Source organism: Salvelinus fontinalis, chromosome 2 (genome assembly GCF_029448725.1).
Source record: "Salvelinus fontinalis isolate EN_2023a chromosome 2, ASM2944872v1, whole genome shotgun sequence".
NCBI classification, from domain to species: domain Eukaryota; kingdom Metazoa; phylum Chordata; class Actinopteri; order Salmoniformes; family Salmonidae; genus Salvelinus; species Salvelinus fontinalis.
This window is the reverse complement of record NC_074666.1, coordinates 25,766,773-25,788,096: the sequence shown is the minus strand read 5'-3', so window position 1 is coordinate 25,788,096 and position 21,324 is coordinate 25,766,773. Positions and strand designations below refer to the sequence as shown.

Genomic DNA, 21,324 nt, shown 5'->3' with positions numbered 1-21,324 from the left:
CAAAGCGTTATGTTTGGGACAAATCCAACACATCACTGAGTACCACTTTTCCTATTTTCAGGCATGGTGGTGGCTGCATCATGTTATGGGTATGCTTATCATCAGCAAGGACTAGAGAGTTTTTTTAGGATAAAAATAAATGGAATAACACTAAGCACAGGCAAAGTCCTAGCGGAAAACCTGCTTCAGTCTGTTTTCCAACAGATACTGGGAGACAAATTCACCTTTCAACAGGACAATAACCTAAAACACAGGGCCAAATATACACTGGAGTTGCTTACCAAGACGACAATTAATGTTCCTGAGTGGCCTAGTTACAGTTTTGAATAATATAGGCTTGACAATATATGGCAACACTTGAAAATGGCTGTCTATCAATGACCAACAACCAACTTGACAGAGCTTGAAGAATTTTCAAAGAATGTGCAAATATTGTACAATCCAGGTGTGCAAAGCTTTTGGAGACTTACCCAGAAAGACTCACAGATGTAAAACACTGCCAAAGGTGATTCTAACATGTATTGACTCAGTTAAATATTTCTGTATTTCATTTTAAATACATTTGAAAAAATATATATAATAATACAAATATTTTCACTTTGTCATTATGGGGTATTTGTGTAGATGGGTGATAAAAAATATATTTGTTCAATTTTGAATTCAGGCTGTAACACAACAAAATGTGGAATAAGTCAAGGTGTGTGAATACTTTCTGAAGGCACTGTAGCCTAACTAGACGATAAGCTATAAATGCCTGGGGGAAAGATGTAAAATGTAAATAATACCAGAGGAAGAGGCAAACTTTAGGCTACTTTGGTGAATTTGCGAGGCATGCAAAACAGATTACCAAGACATGTGTGCACCACATTTTTTCTGCCTGCCCCCTCCTCTCTCTCCCTTGCGCTGGTTCGCCTGGGGCGTAGTCATTACGCAGATTATGTTGCTAAACGTTTCTTAAACGGAAGCAAACGGAACGAAATAGGGAGGGACCTACTTGAATTTGTCCAATATATATATATTTTCTGTGATTAGTCAACTATTTTGACTAATAATTACACCCCTGCTCTTTCTCTTCGCTAATGATTCAAGTGTGTGTCCAGTCTTCGGTCTTGTACTTGTAGAATATCCTAGACTATTCATTGATGATTAACCCTGCTTTACTGAAGTTGCGAGACATTGCAACCAAGAAATTGCAAGCTATAGCATTCCATTGCGTGACACAGCTTTTGATTGCCGATAGATAGGCCTAGTGCATGGTTGTGACTGTCTGCCTGGTGGCCGACCTGCCTAAACTGTGCCCCTCTCTCTCCGTCCCTCGCTAGCATGCTATAAAATATGTGTGTTTGTGTTCGGCAACTAATCAGTCTCCTCCGTTCCAAAAATACTGAATCTGAGGAGTCGATTCCTTGCGTAATGGAAGATGGGAAATGGGAGATGACACCGGGAGTCGATGTGCATGAGGTTTGAGGAATCAATTATTTTGGAGTCAACTCTCCAACACTACATCATTGTTAACAATTAGAAAAATGGCAGAGAAAGAAACGCGACAGCAGTGAAGTCCTGTATGGCAATATTTTGAGAAGTTATATGAGAAGGAAATGCTAACTGTGGGAGGTGGATTTGAGGTAATGTAATGATAGTACAGGTGCAATGCTTAATAGAGGTCGACCGATTAATCGGAATGGCCGATTACTTAGGGCCGATTTCAAGTTTTCATAACAATCGATAATCGGCATTTTTGGACACCGATTATAGCCGATTACATTGCACTCCACGAGGAGACTGTGTGGCAGGCTGACTACCTGTTATGCGAGTGCAGCAAGGAGCCAAGGTGAGGTGCTAGCTAGCATTAAACTTATCTTATAAAAAACAATCAATCTTAACATAATCACTTGTTAACTACACATGGTTGATGATATTACTAGTTTATCTAGCTTGTCCTGCGTTGCATATAATCGATGTGGTGCCTATTAATTCATCATTGAATCACAGCCTACTTTGCCAAACGGGTGATTTAACAAGCGCATTCGCAAAAAAAGCACTGCCGTTGCACCAATGTGTACCTAACCATAAACATCAATGCCTTTCTTAAAATCAATACACAAGTATATATTTTTAAACCTGCATATTTAGTTAATATTGCCTGCTAATATGAATTTCTTTAAACTAGGGAAACTTCTCTTGCGTTCTGTGCAAGCAGAGTCAGGGTATATGCAGCAGTTTGGGCTGCCTGGCTCGTTGCCAACTGTGTGAAAACCATTTCCTCCTAACAAAGACCGTAATTAATTTGCCAGAATTGTACATAATTATATCATAGCATTGAAGGTTGTGCAATGTAACAGCAATATTTAGACTTAGGGATAAAACACGGAACGGTTCCGTATTTCACAGAAAAAATTAACGTTTTGTTTTCGAAAGATAGTTTCCGGATTTGACTATATTAATGACCTAAGGCTCGTACTTCTGTGTGTTATTATATTATAATTAAGTCTATGATTTCATAGAGCAGTCTGACTGAGCGGTGGTAGGCAGAAGCAGGCTTGTAAGCATTCATTCAAACAGCACTTTCCTGCATTGGCCAGCAGCTCTTCGCCGTTCTTCAAGCAATGCACTGTTTATGACTTCAAGCCTATCAACTCCCGAGATTCGGCTGGCAATACTAAAGTACCTATTAGAACATCCAATAGTCAAAGGTATATGAAATACAAATGGTATAGAGAGAAATTGTTCTATAATAACTACACCCTAAAACTTCTTAATCTGGGAATATTGAAGACTCATGTTAAAAGGAACCACCAGCTTTCATATGTTCTGAGCAAGGAACTTAAACTTTACATTTTTTACATGGCACATATTGCACTTTCACTTTCTTCTCCAACACTTTGTTTTTGCATTATTTAAACCAAATTGAACATGTTTCATTTTTTATTTGAGACTAAATTGATTTTACTGATGTATTATATTAAGTTAAAATGAGTGTTCCTTCAGTATTGTTGTAATTGTCATTATTACACATATATACGTATATAAAAATTGGCCAATTAATCGGTATCGGCTTTTTTTGGTCCTCCAATAATCGGTATCGGTATCGGCGTTGAAAATGATAATCGGTCGACCTCTAATGCTTAACCATCTGAAAGGAACGAATCGTGAGGCCCAAACCATTGCTGGCAGCTGCATTGTGAATTCAGGTGGGATTTATACATTTCTTGTAACTTTTTTACAAAAAAATATTGGGGGAAAAAGGCTGTTTAAACCTTAAGAAATGTTTTCAATTTTTCACATCCCTACTCTCCATCACATCAATTCAAGTCCCATTAATAAACCAGCTCCTGTTCTTCAGCCACTCCACCTAACCTGGCTGAGTTAAACCTTCAGTCTTAGTGGGTGTGAATGACTAAGTCAAGGAGAAGAGGGGCCTCAGTAGCGCTGGCTGTTTGAGTACAGTAGAGTAGAGTAGAGTACTGTGCCCTGAGGGCTAACCTTGTTATCATAGAGAGAGGACATGCCGATCTTCAGCTTAATTAACCAGAGGTTGACCTTGTAATGCAGCCTCAGCCTTTGCCTGCATGCCTGGCTGGCTGCACTATCAGGAGTCAGTCTCCTCTCCTAGGAGAGCAACACTCAGTATGGACGGACAACGCATCATTTGGAAGCTTCTAATGAAGGGCTGGACTGATGGCCGATTTCATTAGTGGGGAAAGAAGATTACTGTAGTTACTATACAATGTGGGAGTGATTGAGTTAGTGTGTGTGTGTATTGGTGTGGGTGTAGGCCTATCCGGTTTCTGTGTACAGTGTGTGTGTTCTAAAGTGTGTGTGTGTGTGTGTGTGTGTGTGTGTGTGTGTGTGTGTGTGTGTGTGTGTGTGTGTGTTATAAAGCGGGTGTGCACAGAGCATTTCAGGTCGAGAGTGAGATAGGGGCCATGAACAGGGTTGTTTGTTTGGTTTGTTCAGCAGTATGCACCTGAATGCCACAGATACAAAAGACATCAATACTTATCTCTCATCCATTCAGTGTGATGTGCGCGTCACAAATACTTCAGCCCTAACTGATCATAATGATATCCTCTCATTCTGTGTCCTGTATGTTCTGCAGTAAGCTGATGATGAGGTTATTGCTTCTCCTTAGCAGTAGAAGCCACAGTATACTCCGTTTGTCTCTCTCAGTCTGGGTTGCAGTACATCCAGAGCCCTTCTCTCTCTACCTGAGAGTAAAAGACAGAGTTGAATAACAACCACAGCATGTGGCGATCCGCCAGCCCCTCCACTGCAGAGGCGCTCAAACTGCTACTTTAAGCTAAATTTGATGCCTTTGTGACTATCTGAAATTGAAACCTTACCTCATCGGAAGAAATTGCTCCAGGGTGATAGAGAGAGGATGGGTGGGATGGAGAGGGGGTGTGTGGTAAGGGTGGGGATCAGAGGTGTTGAGTGGTGCTGTCTTTGACGGCAGTGGTCTCTGGTGGTTGTGTGCGAAGATAATGAACTCATGAGAGATCCAGGCGGAGGATCAGTGGCTGTGTGGATGAGCTCTGTGATAAATGGGACATCAGGTAGTCATTCATCTCACTGACATTTTCTCCCATAGAACCGCACTGCACCTTGCTTTACTCTGCTCAGCAGCAACACACCTCGGTTTCACCTCGGAACATTTAAACCTGCAGTGTGTCTGACACACACAATACTGTACATTCATCAACTACTGCTGTTTATGATCAAGGTGAAAACATCATTTGTACGTTTGATTATATTTTTTGATTCATGGCCTCTGCATAATTGCAGAGCTGATGGGAGGTTATGCAAGGTCGCATGGCTGCTACTGTATATGATGAGTGTCCTGCAGTGAACAGGTTATTAACCTTTAATCCTATCCCCTCTAGCCACATGGTGTCCACTCCATCCTCATCTCTCACTGAACACACCCACTGCTGTTTCTCTGCACTCACACATATATCACACATGTGCCTTCAACAATCCCTCAATTCCAGCTTGCAGCGTTCGAGGGTAGAGACAAAGAGAAACGTGATACAGTAAGAAATGTCATCTAGCCAGGTTAGACCTGAGGGGGTGATTGACATTAACAGAATTCCTGTAGAATTCAGGTTGGGTAATTATAGAGCTCTAGGAATGACTGTTCTTCACTATAATGAACTGACTTGCTCCTTCATGGCAGGGCAGTGTATTGCTAGACTGCTTGTTTTATTGCCACTCTTCCCTCTGTATTCCTTTTTTATTGAGTCTCAAAGGTCAAATTGTCTTGCGGTTGTGTAGTGTTTGAGGGATGGTTCCATAGGATATACAATGGGAGGAGAAGACTGGAGTGGCTCCTGTTGATTCAGAGTGGGGAGCGACGAAGTCTCAGTTGTTTCCAACCTTAATCACTTTTAGAGACTGGTGTGGGTCCAGGGGAGTGAGATGGGGGTTATAATGTGTGGATGTGTTGTCACAACCTTAGCCCCCCAGGGTAGATTCGTCTCAGCTCTTAGTCCCAGTGAGGAGCTCCCAACTCCCAGTCTAGCTAATGACTGACTGTGGCCTTGGCCAGGCTAGGGGAACACTTATCTAGCCCCTAGCCTCCCCCAACAGAAGGGAATGTCTTTTTAACAACATCCCAGCCAAGCACATTACTGTGGCTGTATTGATAGACAATGCCCGCTCAAGCCGAATTGGCCCCTCATTAATTTCCTGTCCAAACATTTACATTGCCTTGTAAATCATGTGCTAAGTTCCAACAACAAGATCCTTTCATTCCACCTGGCTGCTGCCAGGATTGTTTCCATTGTCTAGGATCAACATCCTCTGAAAACAGCCTTCTCGGAATCTCAATCCTGCCTTGGATTTATGATGTCATTCATTCCCATTCAGGCCAATAACATCCAGGGCTCCGACCATTCATTCTGCTGTTTCACATGCACCTTTATGGAAATAGCCTCTGTAGACCGGCCATTAACATTGAAAGGGTGAGAGAGTCCTTTCAAGTTCTAAGAATGTGTGTGTTTGTATGTGTGTATGTATGGTTTTGTTTGGATGTATCTGTGTAGTGTGTGTAATGTGTCTGTATATGTGCGCGTGTGTGTGTGTGTGTGTGTGTGTGTGTGTGTGTGTGTGTGTGTGTGTGTGTGTGTGTGTGTGTGTGTGTGTGTGTGTGTGTGTGTGTGTGTGTGTGTGTGTGTGTGTGTGTGTGTGTGTGTGTGTGTGTGCATGATGGGGGTTCTGTAAGTGGGATATGCACTCCTAAGTGGGCTATGGTCCCATGCTGCTCTGTAAATGGCTTGGTGCTCAGTGCTGCTCATGCTGTCTCCCCTCACAGTGTGACAGAGAGTTCACATCTAGGCCGCCGCTGTCAGGGGCGCAATTAAGATCTAAAATAAATGTAGTTCATGCTGATACACACACACAGTCCTGTGTTATAGCACTCTGCTATTGCCAGCACTTAGGATTACTCTGTATGATGGTGTCAAGCAAATAAACAGTGCCATGAAAATGACTGTCGCGCTAGTGTGTGAAATTTGAAAAGCATTTAAGGATTTGGCAGGCCTGTATGAGACTGCTCTTTCTATAGACTCTGTCATTGCACACACACACACACACACACCCACAGACTCACACATTATCTAACTACTTTGCAGTCTTATTGAACTTAATTTCTCTCCCTTTCTTAGTATCCTGCACCCTGTGCCTCTGTTCTCCTCTCAGTGGGAAAGGCACAGTGAGCAGAAATGCACCAGCAGGGGGGTTGACCGAGCCCCAGGCGTTTGCTCTTTCTCCAGAGGCCTCTGCTCTGCTTTGCTCTTACTGTGTGTGTGGACAGCCCACATGCTCAACTAGGGGCCGTAACTTTGAAAAGGGCTTCTTTATACGTATCAGAATTCATAGCATTTTCCAGCCATGTTTAGGAGTGAGTTTCAAATAGACTGTGTGTGGCACTACTGCTACTGTCAGTGGACATTTTGAGAGCGAGTGGTTGTAGGCATCTCGCTCACACACAAGGCCACACACAAGCACATAAACACACATACATTCCTTTCCCACATACCTGAGTAAATGACAGTGTTCAGCTGTTCATTTAATTGTAGTTTATACAGCCTGAGAAGACTGCCAGGCACTCTGTCTTGCCCTATTTTTCACTACAAAGAGCCTGAGTGTGTGACTGTGTGTGTATGTCTAGAATACTGGTCTGGAAGGCATGGGAAACACAGACTATGAAGTAGTGGGGGACTTGACATTGTCTCGGTTGACTTTGAAGTTTCTGGTATGGAGAGGTCAGAATCAATTTGTTACGTCCTTATATAACTATATATCCCATCAGGGGGATTTGATGTGCATCTCCTGGGTGAGATGAGGCATACATGGAGTACGTGGTCAGTTGAAAAGTATAGTAACCAACAGATCTGATGAATGTTTCTTTCAACACATGTGATTACCCATAAACACTGCTCTGCTCCTGCACACCCTTAGATGTTCTGCTGAATCCCAATTTGCCGGAACTCATTATAAACTTGGCCAGGGAAGAGAGAGAGGGGAAAAGAGAGAGAGAGGGGGATGAAGAAAGGTTCTACATTCTGGTTTCTCTGAGAGAGCCATGAAGCAACTCTCCTCCAATCTCCTCCACTTAACGTCCGGAGCAGAGCGGAGCGTCCTCTCTCTCTCTCTGATGTCCAATGGACTTTGTCACAGCCAACTTGATCCTGTCCTTCCCATCCCTTCCCGGGTTCCAGCGCAGTATTCCGTGCCAGCACTGAACTCTACCCCTGCATACCGTCCTGTTTTTTCCCTGTTAGTTTCCATCCCAGATCCCAGCCAGAGACGTTACGCAAATACTCCCAGACGAATGAGGTCATTAAGTATAGGGTATGGGGGTCTCCCCCAGCCTGAACATTGACATCATACTTAAACCTTCTCAGGAGACAGACAAGCTGACCTAATTCAAGACCGCAACCCATTAGTCTCAACTCTATTAAAGAATCTGAAGTAGAATCATAGCAAAAACACCAAACCATCCCAATATAAATCTCTTGTTTTCCCTCTCTCTCTCATCTGTTTCGTGTTTGTTCTTTTAAATAACCATCTGTGTTGTATTAGCTGTAGAGACGGTAGACCTCTCTCTCCAAATGAGAGATGTTGTTAAAGGCTAAGGCATAGAGCAGTAACTACGGACCAGCCAGCTCCAAATCCCTGTCTAAGTGTGGACAGTAATCCTGGGCCTAGTCTGCGGATCACATCAATGCAGCTAACAGACTTTTATGGACAAATGTGATTGTTTCAATAAGCAGTCCCTCTGCCCTCTGTTCTATAGCCCCCCTAACTCCTCCCTCATATCTGCCTGCTCTCATTAGGCCTGGCTAGTTTTCTACCAGGTGCAGTCATAGTGACACATAAAGATTTACCTAGTTACCTTGTGTGTATTGTATGTACCTATATACATGTAACTGCCAAAATAAAGGAACCACTCGATTCAATGAGGGATACAAAGTATATTGAAAGCAGGTGCTTCCCAATGACTGTATATATCATGGTTCGCCAAGTACCGTTTATTTTATTTGGCCCCCCAAATATATTTGTTTTAATTCTTTGACATAAAAGACTGTAAAAACACCAACAAATCAGCTCCAAGTGATTTTAATTTTGGAAATCTGTTCCATATCATTCCCACGCATAATAGAGAGATACTGTATATGTGATCACATACAAATGTAAGCAAGGTTTAATTAGTATGTTTTGCAAGGTTTGAGATGAAGTTTTAGTCAAATATTATATCTGTTTGGGCATCTTGCGGCCAATTCTCAGTCTACAAATTGTTTGTAATTATGTTCCCGCCCTCTGACCATCCGCTCAAGAATAATCTAGGCTGAATCTAGTTGATAATCTCTGGTATATATGAATGGACAAAGCCGTCGATCACGTGTCACCATTCATTCCTATGTGAAGACTCAATAGCGCATTGAAGCCAAATTAATTATGTTAAGATGGTGTCTCATAGAGACATAACATGAGCAGTTTGAGCTATTCTAGGAAGTGATATTGCAGGCTAGCCCAGTGCTGCCCCCTCTTGAGTATATGAAGTTGATGGCCGAATGGGGTACTGCAGGCTGCCACTAGCAACTAAGTTATCCTTATAACTTCTTCTGTGTTACAAGGCCATACATCTGGTGTATTAGAAGCAATTATTGGTACCAATATTGTCTTCTAAACATATTTTTATTTTCACAAAGTTTGCCATTTTTCCATTCACTATAATGGGGATCCTGTTTTCTGCTAACAATGCCTGCAGGACCGTGGTTGGCCTTGAACTTCTGTGGCTTCACTGAGAGGGGGCAATCGTCTCCCCCTGGTGCTTCCACACAGGTGTGGTTCCTAAATTAATTAAGCAATTAACATCCCATCATGCTTAGGGTCATGTATAAAAATGCCCAGTTGCCCATGATTTTGGCTACCATGGCTAGAAGTGACTTTGAAAGAGGAGTCTCAAAAGAGCATAGGGGGTATAAAGGGTGTGTGTGTGTGTGTGTGTGTCGTCACCAGATCTCAACCCAATTGAACACTTTTGGGAGGTGCTGGAGCGGCACCTGAGACAGCGTTTTCCACCACCATCACCAGAACACCAATGATGGAATTTCTCATGGAAGAATGGTGTCACATCCCAGAATATATGCCAAGGCGCATTGAAGCTGTTCTGGCGGCTAGTGGTGGCCCAATGCTCTTAAGACACTTTATGTTGGTGTTTCCTTTATTTTGGCAGTTACCTGTATGTTGCATGTGAGTGCTGAGTGCAGAGTGCTATGTGTGTTGTCTCTGTGTATGTCCACTGTTATGATAGATAGTGTGAAGACCCTTGAGGTTCGTTGTAATCCGTTTTCAAGAATCAATTTCCCTCCATATTCCTGTCTATGCCATTTGGCCAAAGGGATGAGAGGGGAGGATGCACATATTAGATTACTCTTCCATTTACCACAGTATGAACCCACCGGATAGACTCATACATAGGTAATCCCAGACGCACCCCAGGCACAGATTTACTTTACCCGCTACATCAGTTCTGATTGGCCAGGACTCTCCACTTGATGCGGTGATGTCATTTACAGCATCACCGATACCAGGGGGTGACATAGCGGCCAAAGCATTCCACACTGTCAATGTCACCAACCGCAACTCAAGTACCTGGGTGTTTGGGGAACCAGCGAGGAGACAAATATTCACATTGTTTAAGGAGTGCTTTTAGTGGGCCTGGTGTGTGAAGCTGGGCCAGAAACTGTAACCCGAAGCTACACCTCTTCACACTGCTGCCTGTGGAACTGCTTTATCTCCAGATCAGTTTTTACCACTCATTTCCTGTGTGTGTGTGTGATAATGTGGTTTCCTACCTGTAGAGTGGTTATTTTACATTGAGAGATTGCAGCCATTGTAATCCCAAGTGCCATGCTTGGATTTGCGGTTGATATCGCATCTCTTTAAGTGGTGTGTTTGCATCACCCCGCTTATGGCATCGCACTCTGTTTGGCAAACTGAGACACAGGAACATAAAGGAGACACTTTGGGTTCAGGACCACCAACAGAGTCATAAAACCACACTTGATCTCAGCAATGCAATACTCGACATATGCTCAGACAGTCACTGCATAGTCTTTGATGTTTTAATAAAGATGTTGATGTCTGTTCTGTTTTCATTCCTTCATTTGTATGCGTTCATACAGTATCTGGGTGGAACCATGCTTATCAAGGTGTGTTGGATATCTGTACAATACTATTGTCTCTTGCTTGGTCTCACACTCTCTTTGTCTCTTCCTGGAAAGAGAACCCAGAGCAGTTCTGAAAAGACAGAGGAGATTCACCTCTCCCATCTTCCTTCCTTCACTCTCTCCTCCCATCCTCCCTCGTATTCCCCTCGTCCTCCCCTCCACACCAAAGCTGATTCTCATCACTACAGCAGAAGAGCCTCAGGGATGATTGACAGACGTAAGAAGGAAGTGTATTTCTGGCAGAGGTGTTTACAAATGAACATTGGTGTGTGTGTGTGTGTTCACAAGGTGCATGCAGTGTGGATGCGTACCTGTTATGGTCTGTGTATATTAGAGGTCGACCGATTATGATTTTTCAACGCCGATACCGATTATTGGAGGACCAAAAAAAGCCGATACCGATTAATCAGCCAATTTTTTATTTTTTTTTGTAATAATGACAATTACAACAATGCTGAATGAACACTTTTCTTTTACCTTGATATAATACACCAATAAAATCAATTTAGCCTCAAATAAATAATGAAACATGTTCAATTTGGTTTAAATAATGCAAAAACAAAGTGTTGGGGAAGAAAGTAAAAGTGCAATATGTGCCATGTAAAAAAGCTAACGTTTAAGTTCCTTGCTCAGAACATGAGAACATATGAAAGCTGGTGGTTCCTTTTAACATGAGTCTTCAATATTCCCAGGTAAGAAGTTTTAGATTGCAGTTATTATAGGAATTATAGAACTATTTCTCTCTATTATACCATTTGTATTTCATATACCTTTGACTATTGGATGTTCTTATAGGCACTTTAGTATTGCCAGTGTAACAGTATAGCTTCCGTCCCTCTCCTCGCTCCTACCTGGGCTCGAACCAGGAACACATCGACAACAGCCACCCTCGTAGCATCGTTACCCATCACTCCACAAAATCCAAGGGGAACAACTACTCCAAGTCTCAGAGCAAGTGACGTCACCGATTGAAACACTATTAGCGCGCACCCCGCTAACTAGCTAGCCATTTCACATCGGTTACACCAGCCTAATTTTGGGAGTTGATAGGCTTGAAGTCATAAACAGCTCAATGCTTGAAGCACAGCGAAGAGCTGCTATCAAACGCACGAAAATGCTGTTTAAATGAATGCTTATGAGCCTGCTGCTGCCTACCACCGCTCAGTCAGACTGCTTTATCAAATCATAGACTTAATTATAACATAATAACACACAGAAATACGAGCATTTGGTCATTGATATGGTCGAATCCGGAAACTATCATTTCGAAAACAAAACGTTTATTTTTTCAGTGAAATACGGAACCGTTCTGTATTTTATCTAACGGGTGGCATCCCTAAGTCTAAATATTGCTGTTACATTTTACAACCTTCAATGTTATGACATAATTATGTACAATTCTGGCAAATTAATTACGGTCTTTGTTAGGAATAAATGGACTTCTAACAGTTTGCAACGAGCCAGGCGGCCCAAACTGCTGCATATACCCTGACTGCATCCACGGAACGCAAGAGAAGTGACACAATTTCCCTAATTATAAGAAATTCATGTTAGAATGCAATATTTACTAAATATGCAGGTTTAAAAATATATACTTGTGTATTGATTTTAAAGAAAGGCACTGATGTTTATGGTTAGGTGCAACGACAGTGCTAAATCATCACCCGTTTGGCGAAGTAGGCTATGATTCGATAAGAAATTAACAGGCACCGCATCGATTATATGCAACGCAGGAGACGCTAGATAAACTTGTAATATCATCAACCATGTGTAGTTAACTAGTGATTGTTTTTTATTAGATAAGTTTAATGCTAGCTAGCAACTTACCTTGGCTTCTTGCTGCCCTCGCATAACAGGTAGTCAGCCTGACATGTAGGCTCCTTGTGGAGTACAATGTAAGGCAGGTGGTTAGAGCGTTGGACTAGTAACCGGAAGGTTGCAAAAAACGAATCCCCGAGCTGACAAGGTAAAAATCTGTCGTTCTGCCCCTGAACAAGGCAGTTAACCCACCGTTCCTAGGCCGTCATTGAAAATAAGAATGTGTTCTTAACTGACTTGCCTAGTTAAATAAAGGTGTAAAAAAAATTGGCCAAATTGGTGTCCAAAAATACCGATTTCCGATTGTTATGAAAACTTGAACCCGGCCCTAATTGATCGGCCATTCTGATTAATCGGTCAACCTCTAGTGTGTATGCATGCAGAGTTTGTGTGTGCGGTGTATGTGTGTGTGTTATGGTCTGTGTGTATGCATTCATTTCGGTGTGTGAGCGTGCAGTTGTATGTGTGTGTGTTTATGTGTGGGATTGCGTGCTGGCTTGCGGCTGGCTCTTTGCAGATAAGGCTTGGTCTTCCTCAAGCCCACCTGTGGTGGGGCGATACTACAGCCCAGTAACACCAGCCAGCTCAGGGAGCTTCTCTACCCCTCAGGCACAAACCCAACATAATTAAAACAAGCAAAACAACAAGCGTGCAGAGAACAGGGAACTGGGTAAACTGGTGGCCGTTTCCCACTCCATTTATTACCCTTCTGAATATGTCTGCACAGTGTGTTTATTATAATTCAAATTAAATATGTATGATCTTGCCCTGCGGCTAGGTTGGTGGTTTGCTGTCTTTTCCACCATGGAGTTGTTTGTGTATGGATGTGTTTGTGTTTTTGTGCATTCATTTGAAATGCTTGATGGAGCCCTCTCACCTGCCTTAGAAAACACCCGATAATTATGTTTTGTATCGTTTCATTATAGCGAGACTTAATTAGATCATTGTTCTCAGGACGACAAGGCATGTAGGTTCTCTGTCCTGGTGGGTTTTCAGTGTTATCTATGGGACAGAGTAATGAGCACTACTGGAAAAAGAAATGTAGGAGTAGTGTACCACGTGGCCCTCTGTCCCTTCTCACTTCCCGAACGCTCTGCTGATGAAATGGAGAGTATAGAAGTTATCGATCTTCCCATAGATCAGTTTCCCTCTACCTGCAACCTAATGGGGGATGTGGGGTGCAATGGTCCTGTGTGTGTGTGTGTGTGTGTGTGTGTGTGTGTGTGTGTGTGTGTGTGTGTGTGTGTGTGTGTGTGTGTGTGTGTGTGTGTGTGTGTGTGCGTGTGGCTGGGAGCACAGTTATTACAGGCATATGTGCCTGTAATACAGGGTGAGGCTGACTGGAAGCAGCAGTTGATCAATCGGAGTGCCCTCTTTCAGTGACATTCTCAGCAGCACCTTGCCATCAAGGTCTGTGTCTAGAATTCTGTTGAGCCAGTGTAATTTTATACCTACTGCACTGAAGTCATAGCATCACTGAATGTACAATATATCATTTCTATTTGTAATGTAGCAAATCCGTAGTAAATTCCAGAGGAAGACAGAGCACACACATCCAACAGACATACAATGTGTGAGGTATTTATGTGGCTGACTATTTGTGGTTTAAAGGAATCAGTAGGACGACAGCACAGTGACTGCTCCTCCCGCCACAGTCTCTGTGCTACAGTACAGTAATGTGTTGCAGCTTCTCTGGTGTAGGTATGTGAGTTAGGGCTCTGTATCTGCTCTACTGCATCATCTCCCCATTAAAGCATTAGAAAACATGCATTATAAAACATGAACTCCCCAGTCAGGCCCACTGCGGGCCCTGTAAGTCAGCACTGTGAACCACTGTGCTCCCAGCCACATGAAAGAGCAGCCAAATCACATCCCTGCGTTCCCAACAGGCAGTAAAACAGGTAATATACTGGACCACCCACAAATAGCTGCAATTACTGGACAGTATTAACCGTTCTCCTTCTCTCTCTCTCTCTCTCTCTCTCTCTCTCTCTCTCTCTCTCTCTCTCTCTCTCTCTCTCTCTCTCTCTCTCTCTCTCTCTCTCTCTCTCTCTCTCTCTCTCTCTCTCTCTCTCTCTCTCTCTCTCTCTCTCTCTCTCTCTCTCTCTCTCTCTCTCTCTCTCTCTCTCTCTCTCTCTCTCTCTCTCTCTCTCTCTCTCTCTCTCTCTCTCTCTCTCTCTCTCTCTCTCTCTCTCTCTCTCTCTCTCTCTCTCTCTCTCTCTCTCTCTCTCTCTCTCTCTCTCTCTCTCTCTCTCTCTCTCTCTCTGAGTATCACACACAGACAAGCATAGTTAAGCACTTAAACCTTTTTATGCCAAAGTGGATCCGTTCAAATAGTAAGGGTAGCTACAGTAGAGCCAGTACAAATGTCCTTTGTTAGTCGTAACAGGACGGAAGGATAGAAGGACGGAGGGATGGATGGAGGGAGGCAGTAACATGGAGCTCATTAAGGAGCCTTTGTCTCATATCCCCTGAGGGAGCGAGGGACTCAGGAGGCTAGGACACTGTGGAATGAGTGACAGGTAAACAGAGTAGGAGGAGACTGTGTGATTCTTAGTGTTTGTATAGATGGAGGTATTGGCCCATATCTCCAGGTTTTCCGTAATGACTTCAAGGAGAGGCTCTACTCGCAAACACACAGGGACGCAGTTGCACATGCCAGCACTCTTGATTTGGAGAAGATAATTACTCACCATTAAGACCAGGTGTTTTGGCTTACACCCATTTGAATGATCTACATGTACGCACACCACACACCCACACACACACTCACACACCTTCTCCCACTCCATTGTCATAATTAATATTCTGAGAGAGCAGAGAGGGGGCTTTACCCCTTCATTCTGTAGCCTGCCTGACTGCCCGCTGCCCGCCTGCCCACTGCCTGCCCGCTGCCTGCCTGCCCACTGCCTGCCCAGCTCCCAATCTGCCATATTCTGCAGCTTTGCACCACTTACCCAGCAGAATGTTAATGTATAATTCCTTAAAGAAATAGCCCCTGACTGCTGCCTGATAGATATCATTTTTGGGTTGAAATAATTGATTAGGGAGGGCTAAACCCCATGGCAGAACATGGAAACACTTCAAAGCCTTGTTTAATAAAACATACAGTGGACATAGCAGCTTTCTCTTCTTCTCCCTCTCAGAGAGTGTTACAGTGCCGACAGCAGGATCAAAGACTTCTGACAAATGGAAGTTGATTAACAGCTAGACCCGGCCGCCTCAGCGCTTCACAGGAGTGAATAGCCCTGAATTCCTTCAGTGGGATTGTAAATGTTTCAAAATAAACCTCCCTCTCGCTTCTATCTCTCCCTGTCTCTGAGCTTTATGCATATCAACAGAGAGTGCGAGAGCCTTGGAAAATATTATATAGCGTCCATATTGAAAATTAACAGCATTAGCTTTTACCCCCTTATAATCAGATTATAGCACAGAACATATAGATTTAGAAAAATGCTCATATCATACTCTCACAACTATAAACAACATTTTATTTTTGCAGTGGAGATTTAAGGGAAGAATTGTTTATTAAGATATGCCAGCTGTGCTTACTGCTATGTATTGCCTCCTGGGGCTCTGGGCCCTTAAACAATAGAGAAACATTGTGTCTGCCACATGACAATGTGTGTTCATTAGAATGTCAGACAGGATAACAGTTGGTACATCCACCAGCACAGCTACGAAATTGCCCTGTCTAATTACTGTGCTGCTGCTGAAGTGAACAACTGCTGAGACTGATATGTACTGTACTGCTGGATGTGTGCATTACAGACACAGGATGGCTTCCTGGGCTATTTATGCATTAGAGAAATGTATAGCGTGTGTGTGTGTGTGTGTCTGTGTGTGTGTGTGTGCGTGTGCGTGTTTGAGTGAGTTTGTGAGGTAAATCACTTAATCTTAGTGGGTGCTTTGTTAATGTGTGTGTCTCTGTGTGCGTGATAAATATGGTCTCCACATAGTTTCTATTCCCCCAGACTCTAATAAGCTACTTTTTCTGATGCATGCTTCCTCAGAGGGTTACAGTATTGTGTGTGTGTAAAAGGGGAGGGATAGACCATGTTTGGGTCATGGCATGTGCTGCTGATTATATTGTGCTTAGGCCTTACAAATGTAAATAAATATTTAACAGAGGGAGGCAATTGAGCCAAAAAAAAGTTTTCAAATACTTGAATGACCTTAGTTCAACTCCTATTCAGCAGATGTTAGCCTGTTGGGGAGGTTGAAAGAGCCTTAATTCAGCCATAATCCGAGAGGAAGTTGCATCTCTTGACTGGAAGCTAGAGGAAATTATTATCTTGCAATATTACAGTACCACTTTTACATTTTTCTGATTTTTATTTTTATTTTGAGATACGTGAGGGGCATCCGGTCAGGGAAGGCTTTAACATACGTGCAATGTAAATCTCATGTAATGTCTCCTCTCGTCTCAGGATCTCGTCTGCGTCAGGATGACTCCCCTCCACGGATCGTGGAGCACCCCTCTGACCTCATCGTGTCCAAGGGGGAGCCGGCCACCCTCAACTGCAAGGCAGAGGGGCGTCCCACCCCCACGGTGGAGTGGTACAAAGACGGGGAGCGGGTGGAGACAGACCGGGACAACCCGCGTTCCCACCGCATGCTGCTGCCCAGCGGCTCCCTCTTCTTCCTGCGCATCGTCCACGGCCGACGCAGCAAGCCAGACGACGGCAGCTACGTGTGTGTGGCCCGTAACTACCTGGGCCAGGCCGTTAGCCACAACGCCTCACTGGAAGTAGCCAGTAAGTAATGCTCTCTCTCTCTGGGTGGTGGTGGGTTAAAACCCCCTCGGGGCTGGGCTGGTGAATGACCTTAGTCTCAAGAGACTACGTGGGCATGCTGAAGACATCTATTTGCTTTATTTCAAAGGATGTGCATGGAACATGTACATGTAAATGATGGATAGCACTTCTTTATTACACTGTGGTCAGTGTTCTTAATAATTACAGAAAGCAGTCATTCATTAGATGTCTGAGCAGTACTGTGGTTCCTGCCAGGTTGGGACGATCACTAAAAGGAGAATATCCAATGTCACCAACCACAGCACCAAACCAGCCCAGTCAAAGCCATGGACCAGAATAGACTGTGAAGTCATGGTCTCATGGTGATGACAAGTCTGGCCCTGCTCTCTCTCTCTCTCTCTCTCTCTCTCTCTCTCTCTCTAGCTCAGCCTTTGAACAGCATCTAAGATGACTACAGCCATGCCAGACACACAATAGACAGATAATATGGAGACTGAGCTTTAAATGCCAAGGTTTTTAGAAGGCTGCATCTGAGCCTGCATACAGTTTACCTGAAGTCAGCTCAACGATACTAATTACTCTACAGGCCCCTTACTGGACCGTTGGAACTATCTGCAGAGTATGGCAGCCTGTTTATTATTTTTGTCATCGTTGTTTATTTTCTAAACCCCAGTGCAAGGTCAAACAAGGTAAAATGCTAGCTTGCTCTATACAAGAGTATGTGGTGGTGAGTTTTACACAACTCCAACCAATGCATGATAAGATCACCATGCGCAATGCCATGCATTGGTTGGAGTTGTGTAAAACTCACCACCACTGGAGTAGTGGAAACGCATTCTCTGGAGTGGGGAATCACGCTTCACCATCTGGTAGTCTGATGGATAAATCTGGGTTTGGCGGATTTGAGGAGAACGCTACCTGCCCCAATGCATAGTGCCAACTCTAAAGTTTGATGGAGGAGGAATAATGGTCTAGGGCTGTTTGTCATGGTTCGGGCTAGGCCCCTTAGTTCCAGTGAAATGAAATATTAACGCTATAGCATACAATTACATTCTAGACAATTCTGTGTTTCGAACTTTGTGGCAACAGTTTGCAGAAGGCCATTTCCTGTATCAGCATGACAATGCCCCCGTGCACAAAGTGAGATCCATACACAAATGGTTTGTCGAGATCGTTGTGGAGGAACTTGACTGGCCCTGACCTCAACCCCATTGAACACATTTGGGATGAATTGGAACGCCAGGCCTAATTGCCCAACCTCACTAATTCTCTTATGGCTGAACGGAAGCAAGTCCCTGCAGCAATGTTCCAACATCTAGTGGAAAGCCTTCCCAGAAGAGTGGAGGCTGTTATAGCAGCAAATGGGCGGATCAACTCCATATTAAAGCCCATGATTTTGGAATGAGATGTTTGACGAGCAGGTGTCCACATACTTTTGGTTAGGAAGTGTATCGTCTGTCCATAGTAAATGTGAAATATGGTCTAACTAGCAGTTTTTGGGTTATATAAGGATTTTCATTACAGTTTGATCTTCTGTCCTGTTCAAAACACCCTGTGAAACCCTAGGGAGAGAGAGCAGTAATCCTCTGCCATCACGGAAACAGCCTTATTACCAACTTGGTTTTCAACATTGAAATAACAGCTTCATTTTGGCTTTTTCTCTATTAGTTCTTGCTAATGGGCCTGTAGTGGTAATCCTTGTTTCAACAAGTGCTGTCTGTCTGACAGGTAGGGAGGGCAGAGTCAGTCCCAGGGTTTAGCACAGCTTTTCTGGAGCTACAAACACGGGAGGAGCAACTCCAACCGTCACTACCGTGTAAATGATTGATGATGCATGCTGTGATTAACTATTTCCCAAGTTGGGATTAATAAAGTAATACTCTACTCTCTACCTTTAAGGCCTTTTTAGAACAGGAGGGTTTCACATGTCAGGGCAGGAATAACCATACATATACCTCTCTCTATGTTTTATATTCTACCTGCCTGGGTTGATGTAGTGCTGTATCACTGTTTATTCATATGCAATCTTACAATGCTTTATAATCGGTGTAGTGTTTGGAAGGGGCCTGGTCTAGCTGTTGTTCAGTGTTTCCAGACAGTGTAGTTCAGGACCCGTTAACGCTTAGTTTGTTGATGCACCAGCTTGTTTCGTGGTAAGTCTGCCAGACCAATTGTACAAACTCTCAGAGTTCTCTTACAGGTTTATTTGCCTCTTATTTTAAACTTGACCAATGAACCAACCTTCTTTTGTGCAGCTGAACAAACACATTATACAGTGAATGTGTCACAGCCATGTGAAGACAAACAACAAACTGGATGTGAGATAAGGTTCTCTGTTTGGTCTCGGGTGTTTTATTTCACCAGAATATGTTTCTATCACAAGCAACATGAACTCTCTCACACACGGGAGCTTATAAACATGGATATCGACACACAACCACACTGCTACGCACGCAGATTCACACTGTCTAATCACGCAGATTCACACTGTCTAATCACGCAGATTCACACGGTCTAATCACGCAGATTCACACTGTCTAATCACGCAGATTCACACTGTCTAATCACGCAGATTCACACTGTCTAATCACGCAGATTCACACTGTCTAATCACGCAGATTCACACTGTCTAATCACGCAGATTCACACTGTCTAATCACGCAGATTCACACTGTCTAATCACGCAGATTCACACTGTCTAATCACGCAGATTCACACTGTCTAATCACGCAGATTCACACTGTCTAATCACGCACATTCACACTGTCTAATCACGCAGATTCACACTGTCTAATCACGCACATTCACACTGTCTAATCACGCAGATTCACACTGTCTAATCACGCAGATTCACACTGTCTAATCACGCACATTCACACTGTCTAATCACGCACATTCACACTATGTCTAATGTCCGTGTCCTCCTGTTGAGTAGAGGGAATGTGTTTTTCATCAAAGCTAATTTAGCACAACCAGAGCTTAATAGAAACATCAGTGAATCAGATTACACATTCACACATATAATTGACTGATCTTTGCACGACCGGACCGAAGGGAAGGTGACCTGCTGTAGTTGCATGCAAACTTCCCTTATACACTGACCTACTTCTAGCTCTCTGTATCCCCTGTCTTCAAGGCCTCTGCTCTGCCTCTGTCCCCTCACCCCCTGGGACCTTGGTCCCTGCCCCCACAACACTCATCTTCTCTCTAGTTTAGCCTACACCTCTAACCTGTTGCCTTAAATAGAGCCTGCACCCTACTCTGTCTCTCTCTTCTAACCCTTTGCCAAGTTCCACTGAAGATACTTTGTTTACTTGCCAGACTATTTGTCTTTCATTAACTTTATTACAAGGAGCTTCCCTTGCTTCCCTTCAGTCAGTCCCCTGATGTATTTTGCTCTCTGCTTGCTGTGTGGTCCTCTCACATTCAAGGGAAAAGGCTAGGGATCCCAGGAGAACACGCTACCCCCCCACTCTCTCTCTTCCTTCTAATTATTCTTCCACCCATCCCTGTTTTACCATTATATCTGTTTTGTACAGTTGTGTAAACCACTCTTCTCAGTAGTGGGTATACTCAGTTGCAGGGTGAGGTAATTTAAGTTATGCTCACATGACGTGTCTCAGCATGTGTCCTGGGCCTCTCAGGGCTGAGCATGTCCTCGCTGTCCCAGAACCACCTCATATCCATAACCACGCGGTCTTCCACCACCTGAGTCTTAGTGAGGTGTCAAGGGTAGGTTGGGACTGTCTGAGAGCTCAGGGGTACGGTTTTTGAGATGTGACAAATGCATAATTTCAATGTCTGCTTCAGATGCCTGTAGTAAAATAACACTCCAAAAAGGTTGGTGAACATTTACTATACGACCCACCTACTGTACCATCCATAATAGATGTGTTTATGTGTGTTTGAGTATCTAGTAGTGCTGTAGTTTAGACTAAGGGTTACTGTGAACCTAACTGATGCCAGTGTATTTCTGCTGAGTCTGCCCAGTGTGAGGGGTAAGCCTGTGG

General features: G+C 43.6%; 1 protein-coding gene across 1 annotated transcript in view; it reads left to right on the top strand.

The window, feature by feature from the left end:
* LOC129815288 (roundabout homolog 1-like) overlaps positions 1–21,324 on the top strand; it is a 270,600-nt gene that overhangs the window by 98,365 nt on the left and 150,911 nt on the right. The window contains exon 4 of the mRNA XM_055868963.1: positions 16,988–17,314. Within this exon, the coding sequence (XP_055724938.1) occupies positions 16,988–17,314 (327 nt within the window). The remainder of the gene's footprint in view (positions 1–16,987; positions 17,315–21,324) is intronic.